This window comes from Geotrypetes seraphini, chromosome 3, assembly GCF_902459505.1.
Source record: "Geotrypetes seraphini chromosome 3, aGeoSer1.1, whole genome shotgun sequence".
Classification (NCBI taxonomy): Eukaryota; Metazoa; Chordata; class Amphibia; order Gymnophiona; family Dermophiidae; genus Geotrypetes; species Geotrypetes seraphini.
The window spans coordinates 150,462,378-150,488,938 of record NC_047086.1 but is presented as its reverse complement, the minus strand read 5'-3'; the positions used below and the strand labels follow the sequence as shown (position 1 = coordinate 150,488,938).

Here is a 26,561-nt window from a genome sequence, read left to right as displayed (position 1 = left end):
CGCTGAAAATACAAGTATACACTATTGATCACCAGTGCAATATTTTATATTGCATCTTATTGAGTAGACTGAATGGACCATGCAGGTCTTTATCTGCTATCAAGTACTATATTACTATGAATGACCAAAATATTTGCTGAAAAAAAATCCTGCCTAAGTAGTTAAAAAGAAAACAAAAATCTACATACCTCTACAGCTTCCCAGCCCCACTCGCGGTATTTTGTGTCATGTGTGAACCGCCACAAATACATATAAGTCTCAATAACTTCAGGTCGTAAAATGTAGTATTTCTCATTTTGTCTTGTAGCAATGGCCTCAACACCTCCATCAAATCTGAAAGCTTCTGGTCCCAATTTCATAGCTAAAATGGATAAATGAAATACATACATCATAATACTGAACCACCCACTTAATACATGTGCAATTATCTAAGACAGTGTTTCCCAAGTTGGTCCTACAGTACCCCCTTGCCAGTCAAGTTTTTAGGATATCCACAATAAATATGCATGAAACTGATATGCAAATCTCTTTCATGCATATTCATTGTGGGTATCCTGAAAACCTGACTGGCAAAGAGATACTCCAGGACTGACTTGGGAAACACTGATCTAGGAGACATCAATGCTCAGCATCTCATAAAAATTTGAAAAAAGTCCTTTCCTTTGTGCTAAAAGGCAGTATCTTCAATGAATGAATATATAACAGTGGATATTTGATATATTCTTTGATACCCTTGTGCTTGTTTTATAAGCAGAAATGTAAATGCAAATAAACATTCTGTTTTCTTGTGCACACTGTTTTGCTAGAACTGCCTAAAACATACAATCCCCATTCATTAAACCCTGAAAACAAGAGAATTACAGATAACACTATAAAACTTACTCGTGCGATCATAAGATTCATGACATGTCCGTGCAATCTCTGCACCAAGTTCAACATGATGACCAATCATATCAGGTGGTGCACCATCTGCTCCAAGTACAAACATGCCACCAGCAAAGCAGGTCAGATGGCCCATCTTGTGCTCTAGCAGACCTCCTTTCCATTCAGCAATGTATGTTAGACCTCCACTAGATTTTCGGATCAAATGTGTTTCAATAGACTGCAGAAACAGTAATTTGCAATATTAAAGAATTACACGTGGATGACATACAATATATTTAATCCGATAATTATTTACCTAAGTTATAGGTGGTTATTTTGGAATCATCCTCATGTGTAAATAGCAGCATTTACATGTGTAGATTGGCCTCTACATGTGAAAGCTATTTTAAAAAGGGGGCTATTTATACATGGGGATACTCACCATGTGTACATTGCCAGAGGGTGAGACAGGGGTGTGGAATGCAGGAGTGGTTTTTGTGTGGCCTTAATATACTGAAGGATATTCTCCATCTTACAAGGGAAATCCATGTAGATTAAAAAGAAAAAAAAAACCTTTGTTGGCTTTCCACTGCTCCCCCCTTTTAAGACATCATCTACCCTCCCCAGCGCTTTCTAGCAACAAACCCCCCCCCAATACATCTCATTTTCTGTCCCTCATAACATCCAATCCCCTCCAGCAACAATGACCCCCCTCCCTCGATAGAATTGTCCCCCCAACCTCTACCCATCTCTGGATCCCCATCCCCAGCCTTACTGAATTTTTTAGGATCTGGCAAAAGCAGGAGTGATCTCTACTTGCTCCTTCTCTTCTAGCCCCAGGTCCAAGAATGGCTCCCGTGACCCCTAGCAGTAACATCCTCACACTTTAATACCCTTATAATCCCTTCACTTTCCCCACTTGACACCTACAATCTCTATCCATTAGTGCTGCCTGATTCAGGAAAAAAAATTTCAATTCAATTCAGCCTATTGAATTGATTTTTCGATTAGATTTTCCTGCCCAATTGGGTGTTTTTTTAAAATATCCTAGTGGGTTTATTTTATAGCCTCTTCACTTCCTTTGCCCTCTCCTACCCACACTGGCGCTGTGGTATGAACAAAAAAAACTTTTCCTCTCTCTGTTAAATCCTAGCTCACATTTGTGGTCTAACACCAGCTTTGGCAGGATACATATTTCAAATCTGATATATTGCAATCACAAAGCAGAAAATAAAATTATTTTTCTACCTTTTGTTGTCTGGTCATTATTCAAATCATGTTGGTCCCAGGCTCTGGTTGTCTTCTGATAATTCGCTTGCCAGACTCTCCCTTCTTTCTTCATGCTAACCATCCATCTTTCATCTCTGTCCTCCCCTTCCGTTTCCTTTCCCTGCCCCGAGGTCTGGCATCTTTCCTTTTTTTCATCTCCATCCCCACAGCTGCAGCGATGAACCCCACCATCCCCAAATCCACCATCTCTCCTTTTCTCAACTACCCTTTCATCCAGCATCTCTCCCTCCTTCCATACCACCCCAGGGTACACTAGTTTTCCCTTTCTCTTCCCAACTACCCTCACATCCAGTATCTCTATCCCCCACCCTCCCTCACACCATCCCTTGTGTCCAACTTCTCTTCTTTTCTGTTCCTTCCCTCCCTAAATCCCATTGTCCACCATCTCTCTCCCGCTCCTCTGTTTTTAGACCCATTATTTCTTCCCCCTCTCCCCCAGTCCGGTATATGCATATCTCTTTGAACCCCTCTTCCCTCCCTCCCTGTACTTTTACACCAGGACCCCCTCCCCTGAAGGCCTGCATGCTCCCCACCCCCCAAGACATGGCCCTCCAAAGGTCTGCATGTTCCCCCTCTTTTACATCATGGCAGTGGCTTGGGGCAGCCGGTTTCCCTTGCTAATCTCCTCCAGGATTGCGTGCGCCTCCAGCTCTCAGCGGCGCCCACCTCTCAGCAGCGCCCGGCTCATGCTCCCTCCTGCGGCTGCCCTCGTTCAACTTATAGCTGACGCTGCACCCTTACTCTCACGCCGAAACCCGCCCAAACTCCGCCTGCCCATCCCCGCCTTCCTCCTCCCCCCCTAAAGTAAGAGCGGCAGTGGATGGCCAGCAAGAGGCAGCGCTGCTACTCCTGCTTTAGGAGACAGGGTGATAAGGGTTGGTCATTGAATTGGCCAGGCTGAAATTTTTACAAAACAAATAGATTCACCCGACTCGAATCGGTGAATTGATTTGAATCAGAAATCGTGCAGCACTACTATTCATACTCCATATTTCAGTCTCCATCTCTAATTGACACTTAGGCCCTGATTCTACAAAGTGCGTCCCGATTTTAGGCAGCTGTAGGCGTCCTACAGCTGTCTAATCAGCCAATCGGGATGCACGTTTTTTTATAAAAATGTTCCCCAGGCAGGCCGCCTATATTGAAGGCGCCTCTGGGAGCCTAGGGAGGCCCGCAAGATGCCTAAGCTCGCCTAAGGGCCTTAGGTGAACCTAAGCGGCCCTATGCGTCTCCCTAGTAGAGGAAGAGACGCTTACAATGTAAGCCAGCAAAATACTGGTCTACATTGTAAGTGGACGCGGCCGTTATACTTATCGCGGCAAGGGATCTCTCTGCCGCTATAAGTTTAGCAGCCGCGGCCGCCTGTCCGATTGCCGGCAGGAGGGTGCCCAATCCCTCCTGCTGGAAGACGCCCCCCTCCGCGCTAACAGCCCCCAAACCTCCCCCCCAACAAACTAACCTTTAATTGTTGGCCAGACGGGTCTTGCCCGTCCAGCCAGCAGGCTCACCTCATCGAAATGAGGTGGACCCGCCTCTTCCCGGCCCATCCCGCAAAGCCTAAGGCCTGATTGGCCCAGGCTCTAGAAGCCTGGACCAATCAGGCCTTAGGCATAGCGGGTCCGCCCATCCCCACTAAGCCTAAGGCCTGATTGGCCCAGGCGCCAATGAAGATTTGAATATCTCATTTACCTGAACAGCATCATAATACATTTTCTTGCTTTCTTCATCTGTCTTGTCCGACATCAGCCAAGCCTTCAGTAAATATTCATAAAAACTATCTCCCAGCCCACCAACAGATACATGATCTGAAAAAAGGGGATGCAATTTCAGATAGAGCAAATACCCATATTTAAAATATGAAAAGTTACTGTGTAAGGTGCTGCACATTAATAATTTCATCTTTTTCTATGATCAAAATTTCAAAAATAATGTACATGCAATTGTGTTTATAAGTTTACATACCTCTAGCAGAATTTGTCATATTTGTGGAAAATATGAATGATTAGACACATTTATTTTTAATGTTTCAAATTAAACCAGTATAGCACAATCATTAAAACAAACCATAACAATAAAGGAAATAAAATAGATTTGTTCAAAAGTTTATATACTCTTAGTTCTTTTAAAAAAATCTTTACTGATTTTATTAAGCATATAAAAAGTACAATATATGTACATTCAAAAATTCAATAAACAGCACTTGCATACTTGCAAATTACTGAAACAATTTACCCCTCCCTCCCTCCCTCCCCCCTTCCTGGATGCACGTGGAACTAAGATCAAATCTGGTAGGTGAATACTAATCATTGTGTTTAACAAATGACTCCAACGGACTCCAAATTTCTTTAACATTCCTAATTTTCCCAGATTGCTCCGCTAACATTCTTTCATAATGCTAATATAAACAAATTGCTTCCCACCAAAAAGTAAAATTCAGTCTATCCCAATTTTTCCAATTTCTGGTGATTTGTTGTATGGCCACCCCAGTCATTATAAGAAGAAGTCTATCTTTATTTTTGTCAATTGGGCTTTTAGGTTTTAACGATGTCCCAAATAAAAAAATCACATCATATGACAACAGAATAGATATACCTAAAACAAAATTAATTTTACCCCAAATTGATTTCCAGAAATTAAGCATCAACGGACAATAAAATAAAAGATGATCCAGTGTCCCCACTTCAAGATGACAGCACCAGCATCTATTCAATTTTGTATTATCCAGTTTTTGAAGTCTGACTGGAGTCCAAAATATTCTGATGCTGAAACTGCAATACATCCTCCGAGTCCAAATCCATGGTCATTGAGTAGTAGAAATGTTTTGTTGTGTTTCCATACACCAGATATCTCTTAAGCTTGTTGGTTTTTTTTGAGAAGTACTCATATATTAATTTATACCATTTGGAGGCTTGATGTCCTTGAATATCCACTTGCAGACATATGGTAGGCAGACTTTGCTGACTTACTAAAGAACGCCATTCAGGGAACCCTTTTTGAACGGCTTGTTTTAATTGCAACCACTTAAAACCTTGAGTTCTTGGAATATTAAACGATTGCTGGATTTGAAGTAAAGACACCAATTTATTGTCCCGTATTATATCATTTAGTGTTTGAATGCCTGCCCTTTAGCCAATGTTTCCATAGGATTTTAGAATTGCCTATAATTATCTTGGAATTCAGCCATAGGGATTGACATTTTGTTTTCTGTATCTGGACTGAAGTTAAATGATCTATACATTTTAGTGTTGTCCAAGTTGAATGAAAAATTATTATTTTTATAAATTCTAGGACGCTTGATACTCAAAACATGGTTAAGATGAAGTGGGGCCATAAGATGACTTTCAAGAATCAGCCAATCTGGTAGATTCTCCGTGAGTTCAAGAAGGATTCAATACATACCCTGACGCAAAATAAAAGCTTGATGACATATGTAAAAATTTGGAAAATTTACCCCTCCCATCGATTGAGACTTTTGTAAAGATACTAAGAGTTTTACCAAGCCAAAGAAATTTTGAAAGAATCCCATTTAATTTTTTATAAAAAGATAATTGAAAATAGATTGGTAACACTCATTTGGTAACAAATTACAGGCGAGATCATCATTTTGATAGTTTGGACTCTCCCCCGCCAAGAAAGTTGTAATGGATTCCATTGCTCACACATTTCTTTGACCTTCAACAATAAGGATCTTTCATTTACCAACATTGTATCCTCCAGTGTCTTTTGAATCATTATCCCTAAGTATTTTATCCCCTCTTCCTTCCAAAGAAACAGAAATGAGTCAAATATTCCCTTTATACAGTGAACATTCAATGGAAGAACTTCTGATTTACTCCAATTTATCTTGTATCCAGAAAATTTTCCAAAACAATCAGTTGTAATAAATGAGGGATAGTTGGTTCAGGATTTATCAAATGAAGCAATATATCATCTGCATAAGCCAAAACTTTATAGTCTTGACCTGCATATGGAATTCCCTGCATCTCCTCTGCCTGCTGAATAGCTAACAAGGGTTCCAAAACAATATCAAAGAGCAGAGGAGATAATGGCCATCCTTGCCGAACTCCCCTCTTTAAACAAAATTGTTCCGAAAATGTATTGTTAATATAAAGCCTATACAAGGCTTGAATCATTTGAATAAATCCAGAACCCATCCCAAACCAATCCATTACTTGGTACATGAATGACCATTCTACTCGATCAAAGGCCTTCTCTGTATCCAAAGATACAGAAAAGGCCAGGTCATCTATTGTTTTTGCCAAATTGAGCATATGAAGTGCCAATCTAGTATTATTTGCAGAATGTCTTCGAGCAACAAAACCTGTTTGGTGCATTCCAATAATATAAGTAAGAGCCTTAGCTAACCTCAGAGCCAATAGTTTAGCCAAGATTTTTCCATCCACATTAATTAAAGAGATTGGCCTGTAATTCACTACCAAAATAGGATCTTTGTTTGGCTTTGGCAAAACAATTGTAAGAGCCTCAGCCATTGTATCTGATATTTGACCTTTAGCTAATTGTAATTGATATAATTGAAAAAGATGAGGTAACAATATATTTTGAACAGATTTTTAAAAAACTCCACTGTAAATCTGTCACTACCCGGAGCGGACCCTGCTCTAAGAGACTTCAATGCTGATTGGAGTTCCCAAAAAGATATATGTGCATCAAAAGATTCTTTTATATGCTCTGGAATTTTGGGCTATAGAAGTCTCCTCCTTCATTCCCATTATTTGAATTTAGCTCAGAAGAGTATAAAGCTTTATAATAATCCAGAAAGTGGGTTAAAACATCAGATATAAGGGTATAAATCTTGCCCTTTTCATCTTTAATGGCCACAATCTTTTCTCTTCGCTTTTTAGCTTTGAGATAATTTGCCAATACTCTCCTCGCTTTATTCGAGTTTCCATAATACATCGCCTGCTGAAGAAAAAATTTTTCCTAGCCAATTGTGAGCTTATAGCATTATATTTGTATTTAGCCGTCATCAGGGCAGTTAAAGTTACTTGATCCCATTTTAAAGCCAATTTTGATTCTAAACCAGAAATAATCTCTTCTAAATTGGAAAACTCCATTCCAAGTAACTTCCTAACATGAGCCGAATATGCTATAATCTGCCCTCTTAAAGTTGCCTTGAAGACATTCCATAGTTTCCAAAGATATCTCATCTGAGGTATTAAACTGAAAAAAACTCATTCATTTTTATTTGAATTTCCTTAAGAAATTTTGAGTCAGCAAGCAGTGTATTATTAAACCTCCAAACAGGATCATAGGCAAGACAGAAATCCTGATGGATCGAAAGGGACACAAGAGGGAAGGAAATGCAAGAAAGTAAGACCGCAAACTCAAGTGTATGTACACGAACGCAAGGAGCCTAAGGAATAAGATGGGGGAATTGGAATCTATGGCACAAAAATATAACCTTGACATCATCGGCATCATGGAAACATGGTAGAACAAGGAAAACGTCTGGGATACTATGCTACCGGGATACAACTTATACCGCAGAGCCAGAGTAGGTCAAAAAGATGGGGGTATTGCCCTATACATCAAAGAGGGAATTGAGTCTACCTGACAGAACATGCCAGAAACGAAAACTAAGTTAGTCTCTATGGGTCAAAATTCCAGGAATAAATGGAACGGAAATGAAGATCGGCATCGGCATCCCAGGGCAGTCCAAAGAAGTTGATGGAGAAATGACGGACGAGATTAAACGTAACTACAAGGGAGGCAACACAATTATCATGGGTGACTTCAATTATCTGGAGATAGACTGGAACCTATGCACCTCCCGCTGCAGTAGGGAGACCAAGTTCCTGGATGCTGTAGGCGATTGTTTCCTGGAACAACTTGTCAAGGAAAAGTATGAGAAGAAATGCAATTCTAGACTTAATTCTAAATGGACCACGATGACCGATGCAAGGTGTAGAAGTAAAAGGGACACTGGGAAGCAGTGTTCACAATATGATCCACTTCAACCTGGACACAGGGGAAAAACATCGATCCAGAATGACAGCCACGCCACTGAACTTCCGAAAAAGGAATTACGAAGGGATGAGACTAATGGTGGGGAAGAAGATTAAGAAGAGGATAAGCACTGTAAAAACGCTAGAGCAAGCATGGTCCTTTTTTAAGGACATAGTCATCGAGGTGCAAAACCTATATATACCGCGGATCAACAAGGGATCCAAGAGGAAAAAGAACAAGGAACCGGCGTGGCTCACTGTAGCAGTGAAGGAAGCAATCAGAAACAAGAAAACTTTGTTTAAGGAATGGAAAAGGTCAAAAACGGAAGAAAACTGGAAAAAGCACAAACATCATCAAAGCAGGTGCCATAAGGCGGTAAGAGGGGCCAAAAGAGACTACGAGGAAAAAATAGCCAAGGAGACAAAAAACTTCAAGCCATTCTTTCAATATATTAAGGGGAAATGACCCACAAAGGAAGTGGTGGGACCATTGGCGACCATGGAATAAAGGGAGTCATAAAAGAGGACAAAGCCATCACCGACAAACTGAACACAATTTTTGCGTCTGTATTTACCAAAGAGGATATACACAACATACCGGAAGCCGACAGGCTATACGCAGGAAACGAAGACGGGAAACTGACAGGGTTGACGGTCAGTCTAGAAGAGGTATGCAGGCAGATTGATAGGCTTAAAAATGATGAATCCCCAGAACCGGATGGCATCCATCCGAGGGTAATCAAGGAACTGAAAGGGGCTATAGCTGAACTGCTTCAACTAATAGCCAATCTGTTGATCAAATCAGGAAGGATTCTGGAAGACTGGAAAGTGGCGAATGTTACACCGATCTTCAAGAAAGGTTCGAGGGGAGATCCGGGAAACTACAGACCGGTGAGTCTGACCTCGGTACTGGGAAAGATGGTAGAGGTGCTGATAAAGGACCGCATCACTGATCATCTTGACGAACACAAGATGAGCACCAGCCAGCACAGCTTCAGCAAAGGAAGCTCTTGCTTGATGAACTTGCTGCACTTCTGCGAGGGAGCAAATAGGCAGATAGACAAGGGTGACCTGGTCGACATTGTATATCTGGATTTTCAGAAGGCATTTGACAAAGTTCCGCTTGAACGACTACTTCAAAAAATTGTGAGCTATGGAATCAAGGGTGAAATACTCACATGGATTAAAAACTGGCTGGCAGATAGGAAACAGAGTGGGGGTAAATGGACAATACTTGGACTGGAAAAGCGTCACGAGTGGAGTGCCATAGGATTCGATGCTTGGACCTGTGTTCTTCAACATATTTATAAACGACCTGGAAATTGGTACGAGTGAGGTGATTAAATTTGCAGACAATATGAAGTTATTTAGAGTAGTGAAGACGCAGGAGAACTGCGAAGACCTGCAATGTGACATAAACACGCTCGAGAAATGGGCTACGACTTGGCAAATGAGGTTTAACGTGGATAAGTGTAAGGTGATGCATGATGGTAACAAAAATCTTATACACGAATACAGGATGTCCAGTGCAGTACTTTGAGAGACCTCCCCTGGACAGAGACTTGGGAGTACTGGTCAAGTCAATGAAGCCGTCCGCGCAATGTGCGGCGGCGGCAAACAAAATGCTAGGAATGATTAAGAAGGGGATCACAAACAGATCGGAGAAGGTTATCATGCCACTGTACTAGGCCATGGTACGCCATCACCTAAAATACTGCATCCAGCACTGACTGCCATTCATGAAGGACACAATACTACTCGAAAGGGTCCAGAGAAGATCGACTAAAATGGTTAAGGGGCCGTACAGTGAGAGATTAGAGAAACTGGACCTCTTTTCCCTTGAAAAGAAGAGACAGAGGGGACATGATCGAAACATTCAAGATAATGAAGGGAATAGACTTAGTACATAAAGACAGGTTGTTCACCCTCTCCAAGGTAGAGAGAATGAGAGGGCACTCTCTAAAGTTCCGTACAAACGTAAGGAAGTTCTTCTTCACCCAGAGAGAGGTAAAAAAACTGGTACACTCTTCTGGAGGCTGTTATAGGGGAAAACACCCTCCAAGGATTCAAGACAAAGTTAGACAAGTTCCTGCTGAACCAGAAAGTACATAGGTAAGGCTAGTCTCGGTTAAGCACTGGTCTTTGACCTAAGAGCCATTGCGTGAGCGGACTGCTGGGCACGAAGGACCACTGGTCTGACCCAGCAGCGGCAATTCTTGTGTTCTTATATTCTTTAGTGAATTGATATTCAATCCAAATACCAGCGTGATCTGTAATAATAATAGGATCTATGTTAGCTTTTAAAACCTGATGAATTAATGATTTGAAACTAAAAAATAATCTATTCTTGAAAATGATTTATGAATTTGGGAGCAAAATGTAAACTCTCGAGCATTAGAATTAAAAATCCACCATATATCTCTTAAACCACAAGTATTCATAAGATTCTCTAAGTTCAAGTTTCAAGTCAAGTTTATTAAGATTTTATATACAGCCTATCAAGGTTATCTAAGCGGTTTTTACAATCAGGTACTCAAGCATTTTCCCTATCTGTCCCGGTGGGCTCACAATCTATCTAATGTACCTGGGGCTACCTGTCTACTTGGTTGCTTATCCATAATTGGATCCACTACAGCACTGAAGTCTCCAGCTATGATTAAGTTAGGCATAGCAAGTGAAAGAATTACTTGTTGGAGTTTTTTTTAAAAAGAATTCCGCCTGATTTGTATTAGGTGCATAAATATTAAAAAGTGTCAGGATATCATTTCCTGAAGTCATTTTAATATAGAGCCACCTACCCATTGGATCAGCATGAAAGTCATCAAATTTAACAGACTTATTAACCAGGATTGCCACACCTGCCTTTTTCCCTATCACTGGAGCAAAAAAACAATGTTTGATCCAGCCACCTTCTAGTTTAGCCACTTCTATTGCTGACAAATAAGTCTCTTGTAAAAATATATGTCAGCATGTTATTTTTTCAAAAAGGTAAGTATCTTTTTCTTTTTGATGGGATGATTGAGTCCATTAACATTTAATGAGAAAAATTTTAAAGCCATTTTCTTAGAATCAAAAAAATTAAACTTTCAGTATTCTAATTCCCTCCAGGTTCAATAATCATTCCATGCACATCCAAGACCCCAAACCTTTAAAACCCATCATCCCACCCCTACCCTTCCCTCTAAAATAACATGTAAACTTGAATGCAAGCATGAAGACCCACATTTTAAATCTTCCCCCAAGTACTAAAGAATCCTCCTAAAAGTAAACCCTTTTAAAACAAAAGCTATTAATGAAAGCAAACCCCCAAGTATAGATATTACAATACTTCAGCTTATAAGTAATATTATCCCTATTATAAACAATATATTAGAAATGGGTTAAGAAACCTAAATCTCCTGTTTTAAAGAACACTAAACATTAATAACCTGGCTAAAGCTATCCAAGAGCAACAAAATTTAAAAAATGAGAAATTTACAAAATCTGTAAAATTACTACTAATAGATTAATGTCTTAAACTTATTTACTCTATTAAGATTTATCTAAAATTATAAACAAACCAAATTAAATATTATCAAGGTCACTAAATTTACCAAATAGAAGATATCTCAATAACAGGTATTATTATTACTAACAGATCAAATAAACTTAAGACATTAATCTCTTAAAACGGTATCTTTAAATCATAAACCTTAAAAACTTTTTAAGGAATGCGTTGGTATTATAATACTGCAGAAAAATTGAAGACAGTACAGAAAAAAGAACAGCAAAAAGAAATAACTGGATACAAATGTTAAATAAATTTATGAAATTAATCTGCTAACCAAAAGGAAAAATAAAACATAAGATGATAAAATAGATATCTTAATAATGACATGTAGTATTTTAACAGGTTAAATAAATTTAAGAGATCAACCTGTTAAAGATATCTATAAATTATAAATACCCCTCCCAAAAAACCCTGAAAAGATTATTTTGTTATTTTGTTACTTCACAATATATAAGAAAAAAGAAAAACAACAAGCAAAAAGAAAAACAACAAGCAATTAAAGCTGACAGAATAAATAATTGAAAAAAAATCACTTGTTACAAAAATTATCAAAATAAAAGGTATCTTAACATTAGATTATAATACTAAAAAATCAAATAATCCAAAGACATTCATTAGGAAGATATCTAGATATTAAAAACCAGAATAACCTGAAGGAATAATTCAGTGGTATAATCATAAAAAAGGAAACAAGTATGACTGTTAACCAATTAACTGCCTAGCCAATGAAACGCACCTAGGCTTTTAGCATAACTCTGATGATCTTGGGCCAGTCTCTCCTGATAGCAAAAAGCTGCAACCCCAAGACATCCCCAATTTCAGCTTCCCAGAGAAAATATCTCAGCTATTAAAATTCATTGGTGTCAAACGTTGTCTAGCACTGGCATCTGACACTGTCCAATTCAGGAGACTATGCCTCTGATCCAGCTGATGAACGGCGGGCTCCACAAGGCAGGCAAACAACTGCTCCGAAACCAAAAAAGCTGTTGCCCTCCGATACTCCTCTCGTACAATCCACTCTACTGTGTGCTCGAGCTGTTCCTTGAAAGTATTTTCCTGGCCCTCTTATAAACCCCCCCCCCCCAAACAACCTCCAGTGGAGAGGCTTCTGTAGAGTATAACGGACAGTTTTTCTGATTTACATTCCCCTTAAAACAGCTCCACTGATGCCTGACCTAAAATTGTTGTTTTCTCCTCTGTTACATTTCCTGTGGTAAAATTTCCATCACAGTAAAGATGACATTTTTGTAGGACTGTGCCCATCAAAGCCATAGCCATACCTGCAAAAGCTGTTATATTTCACAAATTTACTTCAGACAATTATATAATTTGAGAAGTCCCCAAGTTGAACAATATTATATTCTATTCTATCCGCACAACATTAGAAGTCATGTCCTCATAGTATTGTAATTTGCACTTTCAGAGGAGAATTTAAGTTTGGCTGCTTTTCGTATATATTTATCTCCATGGTTAGTATTTAACCAGGAAAAGAGGCAACCCTGAAAACCTTAATGCCTCTTTCAGGAAAATAATAGGCTATTAGTTAGGGAACTCTTACAAGGTAAAGCAGCCCTTTAGCCAATGGATGGGCTTAACAGCTTAAGCAGTCTGAAGGCACCCAAACTGTTAACACGGAAATGAGAAGGGGAAGAACAGATTCCTTTTTTCTTATTATACTTTCTCCGATATCCATTAGCATTACCCTATATTATCTTCTTTCAAATCATAGTTTTATATGACATCTGATATTTGTTATTTTCTTCCAATAATTGTTCCGATTAGTAAGAGCTGTAAGAAACATTACCCGAACAGGAAATTACCAAAACTTAATCAAGTGAGATCGCAAAATCTATTCAAACCTTTTTCTCCTTTTCCCTTTTGTACAGTTTTGCTCATTAAATCATAGGCTCCAACTGCTGACTGATGTAAACTTGTAAATCAGAAGGATCCTCATAATACACGGTTTTATTATTATAAATAATCTTTATTACTGCCAGGTATAATAACCCGTATGTAGCTCCCAGCTGTCTCAGCTGTGGACGGAGGAACAGAAACTGCTTTCTTAAATTGGCTGTGAACTTAGCGAAATCAGGTAGAAGTAGAATTTTGTTCTCCTGCCACTTTAGTGATTTAAGTTGCTTAGCAGAATTTAAAATTTCCAGGCATACTGAAAATGGAACACTCTGAAAATCAAAACCAAAACAGCGCAGACACAAAAATTGGCCTTTACTATTGTCCCCCAGGACAGGCGGAGGAAACTGACTCAGAAATGATAGAGGAAATCAAACAAGAATGCAAGACGGGCAATGTAATAATATTGGGAGACTTCAATTTCCCGAGGATAGACTGGAAACTAGGAACCTCCAACTGCGGCAAGGAGGCCAAGTTCCTGGAGGCGCTAGGGGATTGCTTCCAGGAACAAATGGTAAAAGAGCCGACAAGAGGCAACGCCACCCTGGACTTGGTACTAAATGGCCTCACGGGTCCGACAAAAGAAGTAGAAGTTACGGTACCGCTGGGGACGAGCGATCACAATGTGATCAGCTTTAAGCTTGACATCGGGAATAGAAAACATGCCAAAACCTTAACCAAAACCTTAAACTTTAAAAATGGCAAATACGATCACATGAGAGCCATGGTGAAAAAACGACTCAAGAAAAAGGTGGACAAACTTGAAACGGTAGACCAGGCATGGTCCCTACTGAAAAATACTATCACAGAAGCACAAAATCTCCACATTCCGAGGATCTCCAAAGAGGGGAGAACAAAAGGTAAGGGAGAACTGGCATGGCTTACCAGACAGGTGAGGGAAGCCATAAAAGAAAAGAAGGACTCTTTCAAAAAATGGAAACACATGAAAACAACCGAAGCATGGAAAAAACATAAAGATGATCAGAAGAAATGTCACAAGGCGGTGAGGGATGCCAAAAAGGACTATGAGGAAAAAATAGCGCAAGAGGCCAAAAACTTCAAACCCTTCTTTAGATACGTGAAAGGGAAAAAACCCACAAAAGAGGCGGTGGGACCCCTGGACGACCAGGGAAGAAAAGGGTACATCAAGTAAGATAAACAAATTGCAGACAAACTAAATTCCTTCTTTGCGTCCGTCTTTACGGAGGAGGATACCGCAAAAATACCAGAAGCAGTGAAAGTGTTTAGTGGAGTAATAGAAGACAGCCTCACCACAGTTGAAGTGGAGTTGGACCAGATATACTACCAGACCAGATATACGACAAACTTAAAAGTGACAAATCCCCTGGACCAGATGGAATTCACCCGAGAGTTTTAAAGGAATTGAAGGTTGAAATCGGAGAGCTATTGCAAAAACTTGCCAATCTGACAATCAGAACTGGACAGATACCAGATGACTGGAAGATAGCGAACGTCACGCCAATTTTCAAAAAAGGATCGAGAGGGGAACCGGGCAACTACAGACCTGTGAGCCTTACGTCTGTCCCTGGAAAGATGGTTGAAGCACTGATCAAGGATAGCATAGTCCGGCACCTAGATACACACGACTTGATGAAACCCAGTCAACATGGGTTCAGGAAAGGGAAATCATGTTTAACGAATTTACTTCAATTTTTTGAGACCGTGAACAAGCAAATTGATAGTGGAATGCCGGTGGACATAATATATTTGGACTTCCAGAAAGCGTTCGACAAAGTTCCACATGAAAGACTTCTCAGGAAACTACAAAGCCATGGAATAGAGGGAGATATACACAGGTGGATAGGCAAATGGCTGGAAAAAAGAAAGCAGAGAGTGGGCATAAATGGGAAGTTCTCAGACTGGGAGAAAGTGACTAGTGGTGTGCCCCAGAGCTCGGTTCTTGGGCTGATCCTATTTAATATTTACATCAATGACCTGGAAGAAGGAGTATCCAGTGAGATCATTAAGTTTGCAGACGACACAAAGCTATGCCGGGTAATCAGATCGCAGGAGGATAGCGAGGAACTCCAGAGCGACTTGTATCAGTTAGAGAAATGGGCAGAGCAATGGCAGATGAAGTTCAACGTGGAGAAATGCAAAGTAATGCATTTAGGTAGTAAGAATAAGGAACACGAGTATAGAATGTCAGGCGCAACTCTGGGTAAGAGCGAACAAGAAAAGGACCTGGGTGTACTGATAGATAGGACCCTGAAGCCGTCGGCACAATGCGCGGCAGCGGCAAAGAAAGCAAACAGAATGTTAGGCATAATAAAGAAAGGAATCACGAGTAGATCGGAGAAAGTCATAATGCCGCTTTATAGAGCAATGGTCAGACCACACTTGGAATACTGTGTCCAACATTGGTCTCCCAACCTAAAGAAGGATATAAAACTGCTGGAGAGGGTGCAGAGACAAGCAACGAAGCTAATAAGAGGTATGGAGAACTTGGAATATGAGGAACGACTCAAGAAACTGGGACTGTTCTCCCTTGAGAAGAGGAGGCTGCGAGGGGACATGATCGAGACGTTCAAAATGCTGAAAGGCATCGATAAAATAGAGCAGGAAAATAAATTATTTACATTGTCCAACTCGACATGGACAAGAGGACATGGTTTGAAGCTAAGGGGGGGACAAGTCCAGGACAAATGTCAGGAAGTTCTGCTTTACACAGCGAGTGGTAGACGCCTGGAATGCTCTCCCAAAGGAGGTTATTAAGGAATCCACTGTGCTAGGATTCAAAGGCAAATTAGATGCACATCTCCTTATGAGAGGCATAGAGGGATATGGGTGACTAAAACTACATCAGGTGTATACCTGACTGGGCCTCCGCGTGTGCGGATCGCCGGACTCGATGGACCATGGGTCTGATCCGGAGATGGCAGTTCTTATGTTCTTATGGGCCTGGGGCTGTTTTGTTTACTGTTTGCAAGCGATGGAATGTGGTGTACCTGTTCAATTTCCAACGGAAACTTCAGCTTGAGGGAGAGCAACTTAGGAATAAATTCTTCTAGAAAATTTATAGAATTTGAGCCCTCTACCTCCACTGGAAGACCCAATAATCTTTTTTTCTTGCCTGGTGATTTTAATTTTTCTGTGTTTAAATCTTTATTAATTTTCAAGACTTACAAAAAGTACAAATAAATATGCATAGATACAATTAACAGCACTTGTATTTGACAAATACGAAAACAAATTACCTTACACCTTCCCCTCTCCCCCCTCCTTATCTGGATGTGTGTGGAAAACCAGGAAATTCCAGGAATTAAGGATTTTACCAATTTAATCAATCTTATTAACATATACTTCCAACGGACCCCTTATTTCTTTAAACCTTTTATTGTTTCCCAATTGTTCCGCATTCATTCTTTCATACCTATAACACAAACAAAATGATTCCCACCAAAAAGAAAAGTTTAGCCTATCATAATTTTTCCAGTTCTTGGCTATCAATTGCATGGCCACCCTCATCATAATCAGAAGAAATCTACTTTTAAGTGTTTCGATTGGACACCTGGGTCTCAACAATGTCCCAAATAAAACCACATCATAAGACATTGGCAGAGACACCTAAAACCTTGTTAATTTTGCCCCAAATTGCTTTCCAAAAATTAAGTATCAATGGACAATAGAATAACAAATGATCCAGTGTCCCTACTTCAAGATGACAGTGCCAGCATCTACTAAACTTTGAATTATCCAACTTTTGCAAACAAACTGGGGTTCCCAAAATTCTATATAACAAAAAGAACCAAGTTTGTCTCATAGATGCTGACGTTGTACATCTTATTCTCCAAGTCCAAATTCGTGGCCATTGTGTAGCAGAAATATGTTGCTTTGTTTCTATACTCCAAATGTCTCTCAAGCTTGTTTTAGGTTTTTTTAGCTAATAATCTAATATTATTTCTTCTACTTCTGTTATTGGAGTCTTCAAGCTCTTTTGTTAAATGAGCTACTATTTTATGATCAGTTTTACACTGATTCAAACAGTTTTCAGTTTTAGAGACCTAACATTCTAATTGCTCTGTCCGAGCATTACATACCTTAATTTGCTGTGAAAGATTCAGTACTTCTTCTTGAACTATATTTAATTTAGCTGTATTCTCTTGAAGCATTTCTTTTATGGATCTCAGCTTTAACATCACTTGTTCTAGGATTTCAGCTGAGTCCTTTGGGAGAGGCACTTTTGAGGGCGTTGGTGGATCTGGCTTAGGCCGTTTAGCTGTGCCAGCTGCTGCAAAGGCAGCATCCAGTCTGGTTTTCCTCTCAGATGCCATAAGTTATAATCCAAATTGTTATTGAGAGAATTCTTCTATTTTTAGGAAGAAACTTGATCAAATTCGCTGATAGATAAGCTGAATAGTGCACTTGAGGGAAGAGATGAAATATCACCCATCCATCTTGCTCTTCAGCCAAGCCACGCCCCCTATACCCTTAGTTCTTAATATAATATACTATCCCCTTTTGCATCAATGACGGCTTACAGTCTTTTCTGATAGTTGTGAATGAGGTAGACACCTCTTAGTCTATCTTGACTGCTCACTGGATTCAAATTCAAGAACTTGTCCCACCAATACTTCCAAAGTTGGGACTAAAGATATCTATATTGGATCTGCATTGGACTATGTTTTTCAAGTTATTTGAAATGAAGGAGTATGTAGCCACAGATATTCCTTTATAAGAACGCTGAAGAAACATTTTCTCTCAAGATTGACTTTAGAAGTATTGGTAGGATAAGTTCCTGAATATGAATCCGATTAACTGTCACGATAGACTAAGAAGCATCTACCCCCAATGAAGAGATGAAATGGAGAACTCTGTAGAGTAGTTTCATGTTACGCCATATCATAAAAAACCCAAAGTACTATTTCTGAATAATAGACAGAAGATACTATTATTTCAACATAACTGTAAACTCTAGAAAGCAAACACTACTCAGACAGATAGACAGACTAAAGAGCGACAAATCACCAGGCCCGGACGGCATCCACCCAAGGGTACTAAAAGAACTGAGAAACGAAATAGCAGAGACACTTCGCCAAATATGTAACCTCTCCCTAAAAACTGGGGAGATCCCAGAGGACTGGAAAATAGCAAATGTCATGCCCATCTTTAAGAAGGGATCAAGGGGTGACCCGGGAAACTACAGGCCTGTGAGCTTGACCTCGTTTCCTGGAAAGATGATGGAAGCAATGGTAAAGGACACAATCTGCGAACACATAGAAAACAATGGACAACTGAAGGCGAGCCAGCATAGCTTCTGCAAGGGAAGGTCGTGCCTCACGAACTTGCTGTACTTCTTTGAGGGAATAAACAGTCAGATGGATAAGGGTGAATCCATAGACATCATTTACCTTGACTTCCAAAAAGCCTTCGACAAGGTACCTCACGAACGGCTACTTAAAAAACTGTGGAACCACGGGGTGCAAGGGGATATCTACCGATGGATCAAACACTGGCTAGTGGGCAGGAAACAGAGGGTTGGAGTCAAGGGCCAATACTCAGATTGGCAATGGGTCACGAGCGGAGTTCCGCAGGGGTCGGTGCTGGGACCTCTACTATTCAATATATTTATTAACGATCTGGAGACGGGGACAAAATGTGAGGTTATCAAATTTGCTGATGACACCAAACTCTGCAGCAGGGTTAGAAACACGGAAGACTGCGAAGACCTACAAAGGGACCTAACGAGACTGGAAGACTGGGCAAAAAAGTGGCAAATGAGTTTTAACGTAGAGAAATGCAAGGTCATGCATGTAGGGAAAAAGAACCCGATGTTCAACTACAAAATGGGGGGAACACTGCTAGGGGTGAGTAACCTGGAAAGGGACCTGGGGGTGATGGTCGACTCATCACTGAAACCATCGGCGCAATGTGCGACAGCCTCAAAGAAAGCATACAGAATGCTGGGCATCATCAAAAAGGGTATCACAACCCGGACGAAGGAAGTCATCATGCCGCTGTATTGCGCAATGGTGCGCCTGCACCTGGAGTACTGTGTTCAATACTGGTCGCCGTACCTCAAGAAGGACATGGCGGTACTCGAGGGAGTGCAGAGGAGGGCGACTAAGCTGATAAAAGGTATGGAAAATTTTCCATACGCTGACAGGTTAAAAATGCTGGGGCTGTTCTCCCTGGAGAAGAGGAGACTTAGAGGGGACATGATAGAAACCTTCAAAATCCTTAAGGGCATAGAGAGAGTAAATAAGGACAGATTCTTCAAACTGAGAGGAGCCACAAGCACTAGGGGTCACTCGGAGAAATTGAAAGGGGACAGGTTTAGAACAAATGCTAGAAAATTATTTTTTACGCAGAGGGTGGTAGACACATGGAACGCGCTTCCGGAGGAAGTGATAGGCCAGAACTCTGTACAGGGATTCAAGAAGGGTTTGGATAGGTTCCTGGAGGATAAAGGGATAGAGGGGTACAGATAGAACTTGAGGTAGGTTATAGAAGTGGTCAGAAACCACTTCACAGGTCGCAGACCTGATGGGCCACTGCGGGAGCGGACCGCTGGGCGAGATGGACCTCGGTCTGACCCAGTGGAGGCAACTTCTTATGTTCTTATAATCTCAAGTGAAAATGAAAGGCTTTTAAAAAGCAGTGATGGAAAACTGATCTCAAAACAGTAACATTTAAATGACCTTTATAGTTTCCTAAACAAATTACCATAGAAACCCCTGACATTTGCAAATTAAATAGCATTAGCACAATCTCATCAATAAGTCCTATTATATACATTATTGCTGAAGACAAACCATCTGACTCATGCTACAGCAAGTCACTGTCAGCTTACTGTCAAAATAACAAGAACTAAATTAATTTACAGAAAGAATGGCAGAGATCCAGCACTGCCTAACAGAAATACAGTAGCACTGGTTAAATACTTATGTGCTGCATTACATTTTCATAAAAAAGTGGAGAAAGCATGCACAGCACGGCTAATGATATTCTTTACAACCATGTCTCTCTCTATTGTGGGTGTATACTATCTGCGTTGTGCCTGAGATTTGGGGGATGGAGTATGGAGGTCAGGAGAGTTTCCAGGGTTGGAGAGTAGTTGCAGGTAGTAGTTTGCAGGATGGTGGGGTAAGTTGCAGGGCTAAGAAAGTTGTGTAAAGGTAATTTTTAATAGTGGCAGCAGTTGGTAGTGGAATTTTTTATATGGGGCAGTTGTGGGATTGATTTTAGGAGTAGGGCAGTTTGCAGGGTGGTATTGCAGTGAAGGAAGAACAGTTTGTGGGGCTGTGGATTGCTTATGGGCTATTTATTTTAGGAGTGAGAATTTGTGGGGTGAGTAGTCTGTGAAGGTTTATTTTTCAGCAGCAGGGCAGTCTGCAGTGTGGTGGGACAGTTATGGAAGGAGTTTTGAGAAAGTGGAGATGTTTGACTGATAGTTTCAATTTTCAAGTTTATTAAAAATTTGTTGTACATGCAATGTCAAGTATTTCAATGCGTATGACAATATTAAAAGTAGAGGACAAACTACAAGACAATTTGTTACAAAAAAATAAAATATATACGTACAAATTACCAATGGGACAGCTGGAGGGATAGTTTCTAGCAGTGGCGTACCAAGGGCAGGGGTGGACAGCCGGCCGGGTCAGGAACCTCCCGCCTTACTCCGCCACGAAACCTGCAACTCAGCGCGGCTGCTGGTCCACCTCATCCGATGTACTTGTTCCAGAGCAGAGTCAGCAGCCATGGGGAGGTGCAGCAAGGTCCTACGGTGACCGCGTTTGCTGGCTCTGCTACGGAACAAGTGACATCAGAGGATGAGTGGGGGGGGGGGGGGGGGGGAGTTAGTGGCAGCAGCGCTGAGGTGCAGGAAGGTCCTGCGATGACTACACCTGCTGGCTCTGCTCCGGAAGAAGTATACGACGTTGGAGGGGGTGGACTGGCAGCCACAGTCATCACAGGACCTTGCAGCACTGGTCTACCCCCTCCAACATCACATACTTCTTTAGCAGAGACGGCAGCTGCAGTCATTGCGGGACCTTGCTGCATGGACCTGGGATAGAGGGAAAGAGAAAGGAGCAGGATATTGGTATGGAAAGGAGGAAGAGAAATGGGCAGATGCTGATAGAGACATAAGGGGGAAGGATACTGGATGGAATTGGACTGGAGGGAAAGAAATGGGGCAGATGCTGATGGAAAAGGGGTGGATGGAAAGAGAGAAAGGGCAAACATTGGATGTTAGTGGGGAGGGTAGAGGGGGAGCCTATGCTGGATGGAAGTGGGGAGGAGAGAGAAAGAGGGGAGCAGATGCAGGAAGAAAGAGGGGAGAAGACATTGAATGGAAGTGGAGAGAGGGAGCAGACGCTGGATGGAAGTAGACAGAGAGAGGAGCAGACGCTGGATGGAAGTAGACAGAGAAAGGAGAAGATGCTGGATGGAAGGGGGAGAGAATAAGGGCACATGATGGAAGGAGGGGATAAATAAAAAGAGGGCACATGATGGGGGGAAGAGGATTGAGTTAGTGAAATACTGGAGGGGGTGAGGGAAAGAGGTGGCAAGCCGTAGGTAGACAGTGAAAAGGGAAATTGATGACAGGGTAGTAAGAATGTAATCTAGACAGATGTAGAAAATAAATTGAGACAGAAGATAAGGGAAGAAAAGGAAAGGGAAGGGAGAGGAGAGAGTGAAATGCCAGACCATGGGGTGTGGGAGAGGGAAAGGAAGGAGAGGAGAGAAATGTCAGACCACTGGAGGAGGGAAGGGAAGAAGATGGATGCCAAACCAATGGGAGGTGAAGGGAGAGATGGAAGGGGGAGGCATACAGTTTCTGGAAGGGGCATAGAAGGAGAGTAGATGCCATTTAGAAGGGGCAAAGAGATGGCAGACAGCGAATGTAAGGAAGGGAGTGACAAGAAGATGAGTAAAGCAGAAACTAGAGAAGACAAAGGTAGAATTTTTTTTTTTTTTTGCTTTAGGAGACATGCGTCACTGTTTCTGTGGTGTTGCATTGTATGCAGAGTCCAGCTTCTTGGTGGTTCAGTTTAACCTTTGTCTATGTATTTTTTTTTTATCCCCCCTTTTACAAAACTAGAATTCTGAGCATCAGAGCTGTTACCACCACGGCTGGTGCTAAAAAACATTCTACAGTTTTGTAAAAGGGGGAGGGATTAGTTTGTGATTACATATTCCATACTAGGTGAAGGTGTTTTCTGTATTCTATGTATTCAAAAGATATGTTTTTCTGTTAGCATTGACTGTGCAAGATTGATCTGTACTAGTCTGGCTTATTTAGTTTTACAATGGGTGTATTGATGTTGTACTGCTCACTGTAGTATGTAAGATGCTGCATTTTCCTAGGTACAGTCTTGTGCGATGTGTTGATTATTAAAAATATTTTTTTTTCCATACAGATGGGGTGTGTCAAAAATGATGGGCCCCGAGTATCACATATGCTAGATACACTACTGGTTTCTAGGATAAGCTCCAAAAACACTAAAACAGGCTAGCTAACAGGTACAACGAGGGATTGGCCTGTCAGCTGCAGACCACAGTCTTCTTGTTCTCTATGTAGGCAGAGCTATGCCAAGGATGAAAGCTCCAATCGAAAACATCGAAAAAACACTGAATAAAATAAAAAAAGGGAAGAGCAGAACTAAAACACTCCTTCCAGCTTGCGTGCAGAAGGCTACCACAACAATCTGTTTGGTGAAGATGCGAGGAGATGTCACCAGTCCAAAAGGAAGAGCAGAGAACTGTTAATGATTTTCCAGAAAAATAAATCTGAGAAACTTCCTGTGGTCTGGGTAAATAGGAATAAGCAAGTAGGCCTCTTGTCAGATTCAAAGAGACAAGGAATTCTCCCGGAGTTACCGCCGCTGACACATTGAACCATATGGCCATATTTATTTTATTTATTTCTAAAACTTCTAGACTGCCTATCCCTAAGCGGTTAACAGTAAAATATTCACAATAGTTCAAGACAGGATACATAAAAACATTTTCAGTTACAGTACAATCACATATTAGCATAACCCCTCAAAAAACTAGAGAAGCAATATATACAAATCTGCACGAAATTAAATCATCATGATCATGTTTAAGCATTATGTTTGATATCTGATGGATCTAATCGAGGCCAGATTTCTATTCTACAGGCAACCCAAATCATGCGCTATTCTAATTTCTTCCTCTTACCAAAAGCGATGTAATTCTACAATCTGGTTACTCAATATGTTAGCAAAATTCATTGTGGAGCTTGCCTCTGGGCCTGAGGTACCCCACCTTCTCCTCTCTTTGTATGGTTTCCATGTAACAGGAAGCCTTGTGAGCAGGATTTCAGAATGGCACACGGGTATCAGGATCCAGATTGAGGCATGTGATAAAGGCAGTGCTCTATGGTGCTGGAAGCAATTGCCTATGCTTAAATCAGGCCTAGAACTAATGCTTTTTGACAATGTGTTTGGTGAATTGTTTGAGAACTTATAACCTGCTTTACATTTAATACAACGAGATGGTTCTACACATTTGGCTTCATTTTTTTCCTGAGAACATTACTAATAGACTAGCTTTTTTTGTTTATAGGTTTTTCATTGTTTTCTAGAAGATGATTTGTAGGACTTAAGAATAGCCATACAGGATGAGACCTATGGTCCATCTAGCCCAGTAACCCGTTTCCAGCAGTGGTCAATCCAGGTCACAAGTACCCAGCAAAAACCCAAATAGTAGCAACATTTCATGTGTCTGATCCCAGAACAAGCAGTGGCTTCCTCCAAGCTCAGTCAATAGCAGACTAAAATGTGTCCAAACCTTAAGTGTTAGCAGTCATTCCTAATGTCGTGTTAGCTGTGACCCCAATACAAGATACTACTACAAGAGTTTGAACCCACCACTCCTGAATGATAAGTCATATGTTCTAACTACTTGATTACCTACATGCACTTATACATTCCTATTTCAGCTACTTAGCTTGGCCTTCTATATCAAGCACTCTGAAACCATGTGCTACAGTATAAGGCAAATATGGTAAGTCAAACTATTTTATCTGAATACTGGAGTAGTCATATACAATACTTACTTTGGCCCCACTGACCACTACTTGGATTCAGATAATTAGGATAGAGACCCTGTGGTTTGTCCAAGCGGTTAAGTACTTTTCGTATGTTCATTACCTACAACAAAGAAAAATCAAAATCAATATGCTAGTAAATTTCACTGGAAAGATGGGAAAAGAAAACATGACAATTTGTTCTTTTTGTTTGCTCTCAGAAGTCAAGCATCTTCTGTACTTTCTCATTTGCTAGTGTCATTTAGAAAAACTCTAAAAATTTTATAATGATGCATCCAATAAAACAAAACTTAAGTCTTCCTACTCCAACTCCTCCCAAATTCTCTACCCAAGTCATTGCAATACAGTACTATATTTTTTTGAATTGCTCATTCAACTATCTCAAAAAAATGTTTTTAGATGTGTAAGTAGTGCTGTTTTGTTTCTAGATACTAGCTTGAAGGTAGGCAAATTGTGGCCTAAAGTAAACACCCTCCAAGGGCCCACCCAGAGCCATTTCATGCTTTCCAGCTCGCACAAGTTTAGCTAATGCTCAAGAAAAAAGAATTAATATTGGCTAAACTTAGCTAAACTTGTGCGAGCTGGAAAGCATGAAATGGCTCTGGGTGGGCCCTTGGAGGGTGTTTACTGTAGGCCACAATTTACCTACCTTCAAGCTTGAAACATGTCGGGTTCAGCCTCCCCAGACCACGCAGTACAATGGTTTTAAGATAAGTACAGCTGGTTCTTTTGAACCATAAAACTTTTGATAAATTGCTAAAAACACTTAATTTCAAGAAAAGTATAAATAACACAACGTTAACATTACTAAATAATTTCATGACCAGTGAAGAAATATCCGTGTAATTCTACCCGCTCTCATAAAATATTGTGTGGTGAGTGGTGGCGCTGAGGTCATGGCAATTAAATGCTGAAGATATAATGAGCATATATTGTAAGCATATAAAGTGAGCATATCTTGTGCACACTTGGGTGAACATAAAGACTGATGTTTTACGTATATATTCATATGACAGCCAATATTAATAAGCAGAAAAAATAAAAGTATAGACATGGTAGTAAAACACTAAATAAAAAGATACATCATAAAGACAGATAGCATAGCAGATTTTAAGAAAGGTTTAGACAAATTCCTGGAGGAAAAGTCTATAGTTTGTTATTAAGACATAGGGGAAGCCTCTGCTTGACCTTGATCGGTAGCATGGAATGTTGCTACTCTTTGGGTTTTGACCAGGTACTAGTGACCTGGACTGGCCACTGTAAGAACGAGCTACTAGGCTTGATGAACCATTGGCCTGACCCAGTAAGGCTATTATGTTCTAACAAAGCCAGATTTATAACCTGTAAGACAAGGCAAACTCTTGTTGTGTCGGCGTTCCTGCAGAGTGATCGCATAAGCAAAAGCACGCACATGCTCTCAAGGATCTTTAAGTACCTTGTGATCAATTTTGCATAATTAAATATTTAAAGAGAAAGAAAAAAAAATGGGACACGTTATCCAAATCTCAGTTGACTGCTGGATAAAACTGAGACTAGTGAAAATTAATCACAGACAAATGCAAGCATACAATGCAGTATAGTTGTTTTTAAATCATAATATGTGAAAAAAGAGAGGAAAACGGCCTCCATTCAGTTTTCAATGCTTATACCACCACAGGATTCTAAAATGAGTTAAAAAACTAATACATTAAAAGGCAGCTAACAAAAATGATTATATTCATGTAGATCGATTTATATTTAAGAGATCCTCCAAGTGGATTCCTCTCATAGAAACTTGTTCGTCCAATCCAGAAGAAATGCATCAGCTTCGAGACCCATCTTTCGCAGGTAAGCTGCCACTACCACCATCACCTTGGTGACGGTCCAGAGAGCAGGGCCGAGAACTGGTAATGATGTTCCAGAACTTGAAACTGCAAGAATTTGCAGTGAACCAGAAAAA

General features: G+C 40.5%; 1 protein-coding gene across 1 annotated transcript in view; it reads right to left on the bottom strand.

Annotated features, from left to right (window-relative positions):
* Window positions 1-26,561, bottom strand: part of MAN1A1 (mannosidase alpha class 1A member 1) — a 260,475-nt gene that overhangs the window by 53,486 nt on the left and 180,428 nt on the right. Inside the window, exons 7-10 of the mRNA XM_033939003.1 lie at window positions 24,632-24,725; window positions 3,844-3,959; window positions 883-1,102; window positions 189-361 (exon numbers count right to left, since the gene is read on the bottom strand). Coding sequence (XP_033794894.1) covers window positions 189-361; window positions 883-1,102; window positions 3,844-3,959; window positions 24,632-24,725 — 603 coding nt within the window. The remainder of the gene's footprint in view (window positions 1-188; window positions 362-882; window positions 1,103-3,843; window positions 3,960-24,631; window positions 24,726-26,561) is intronic.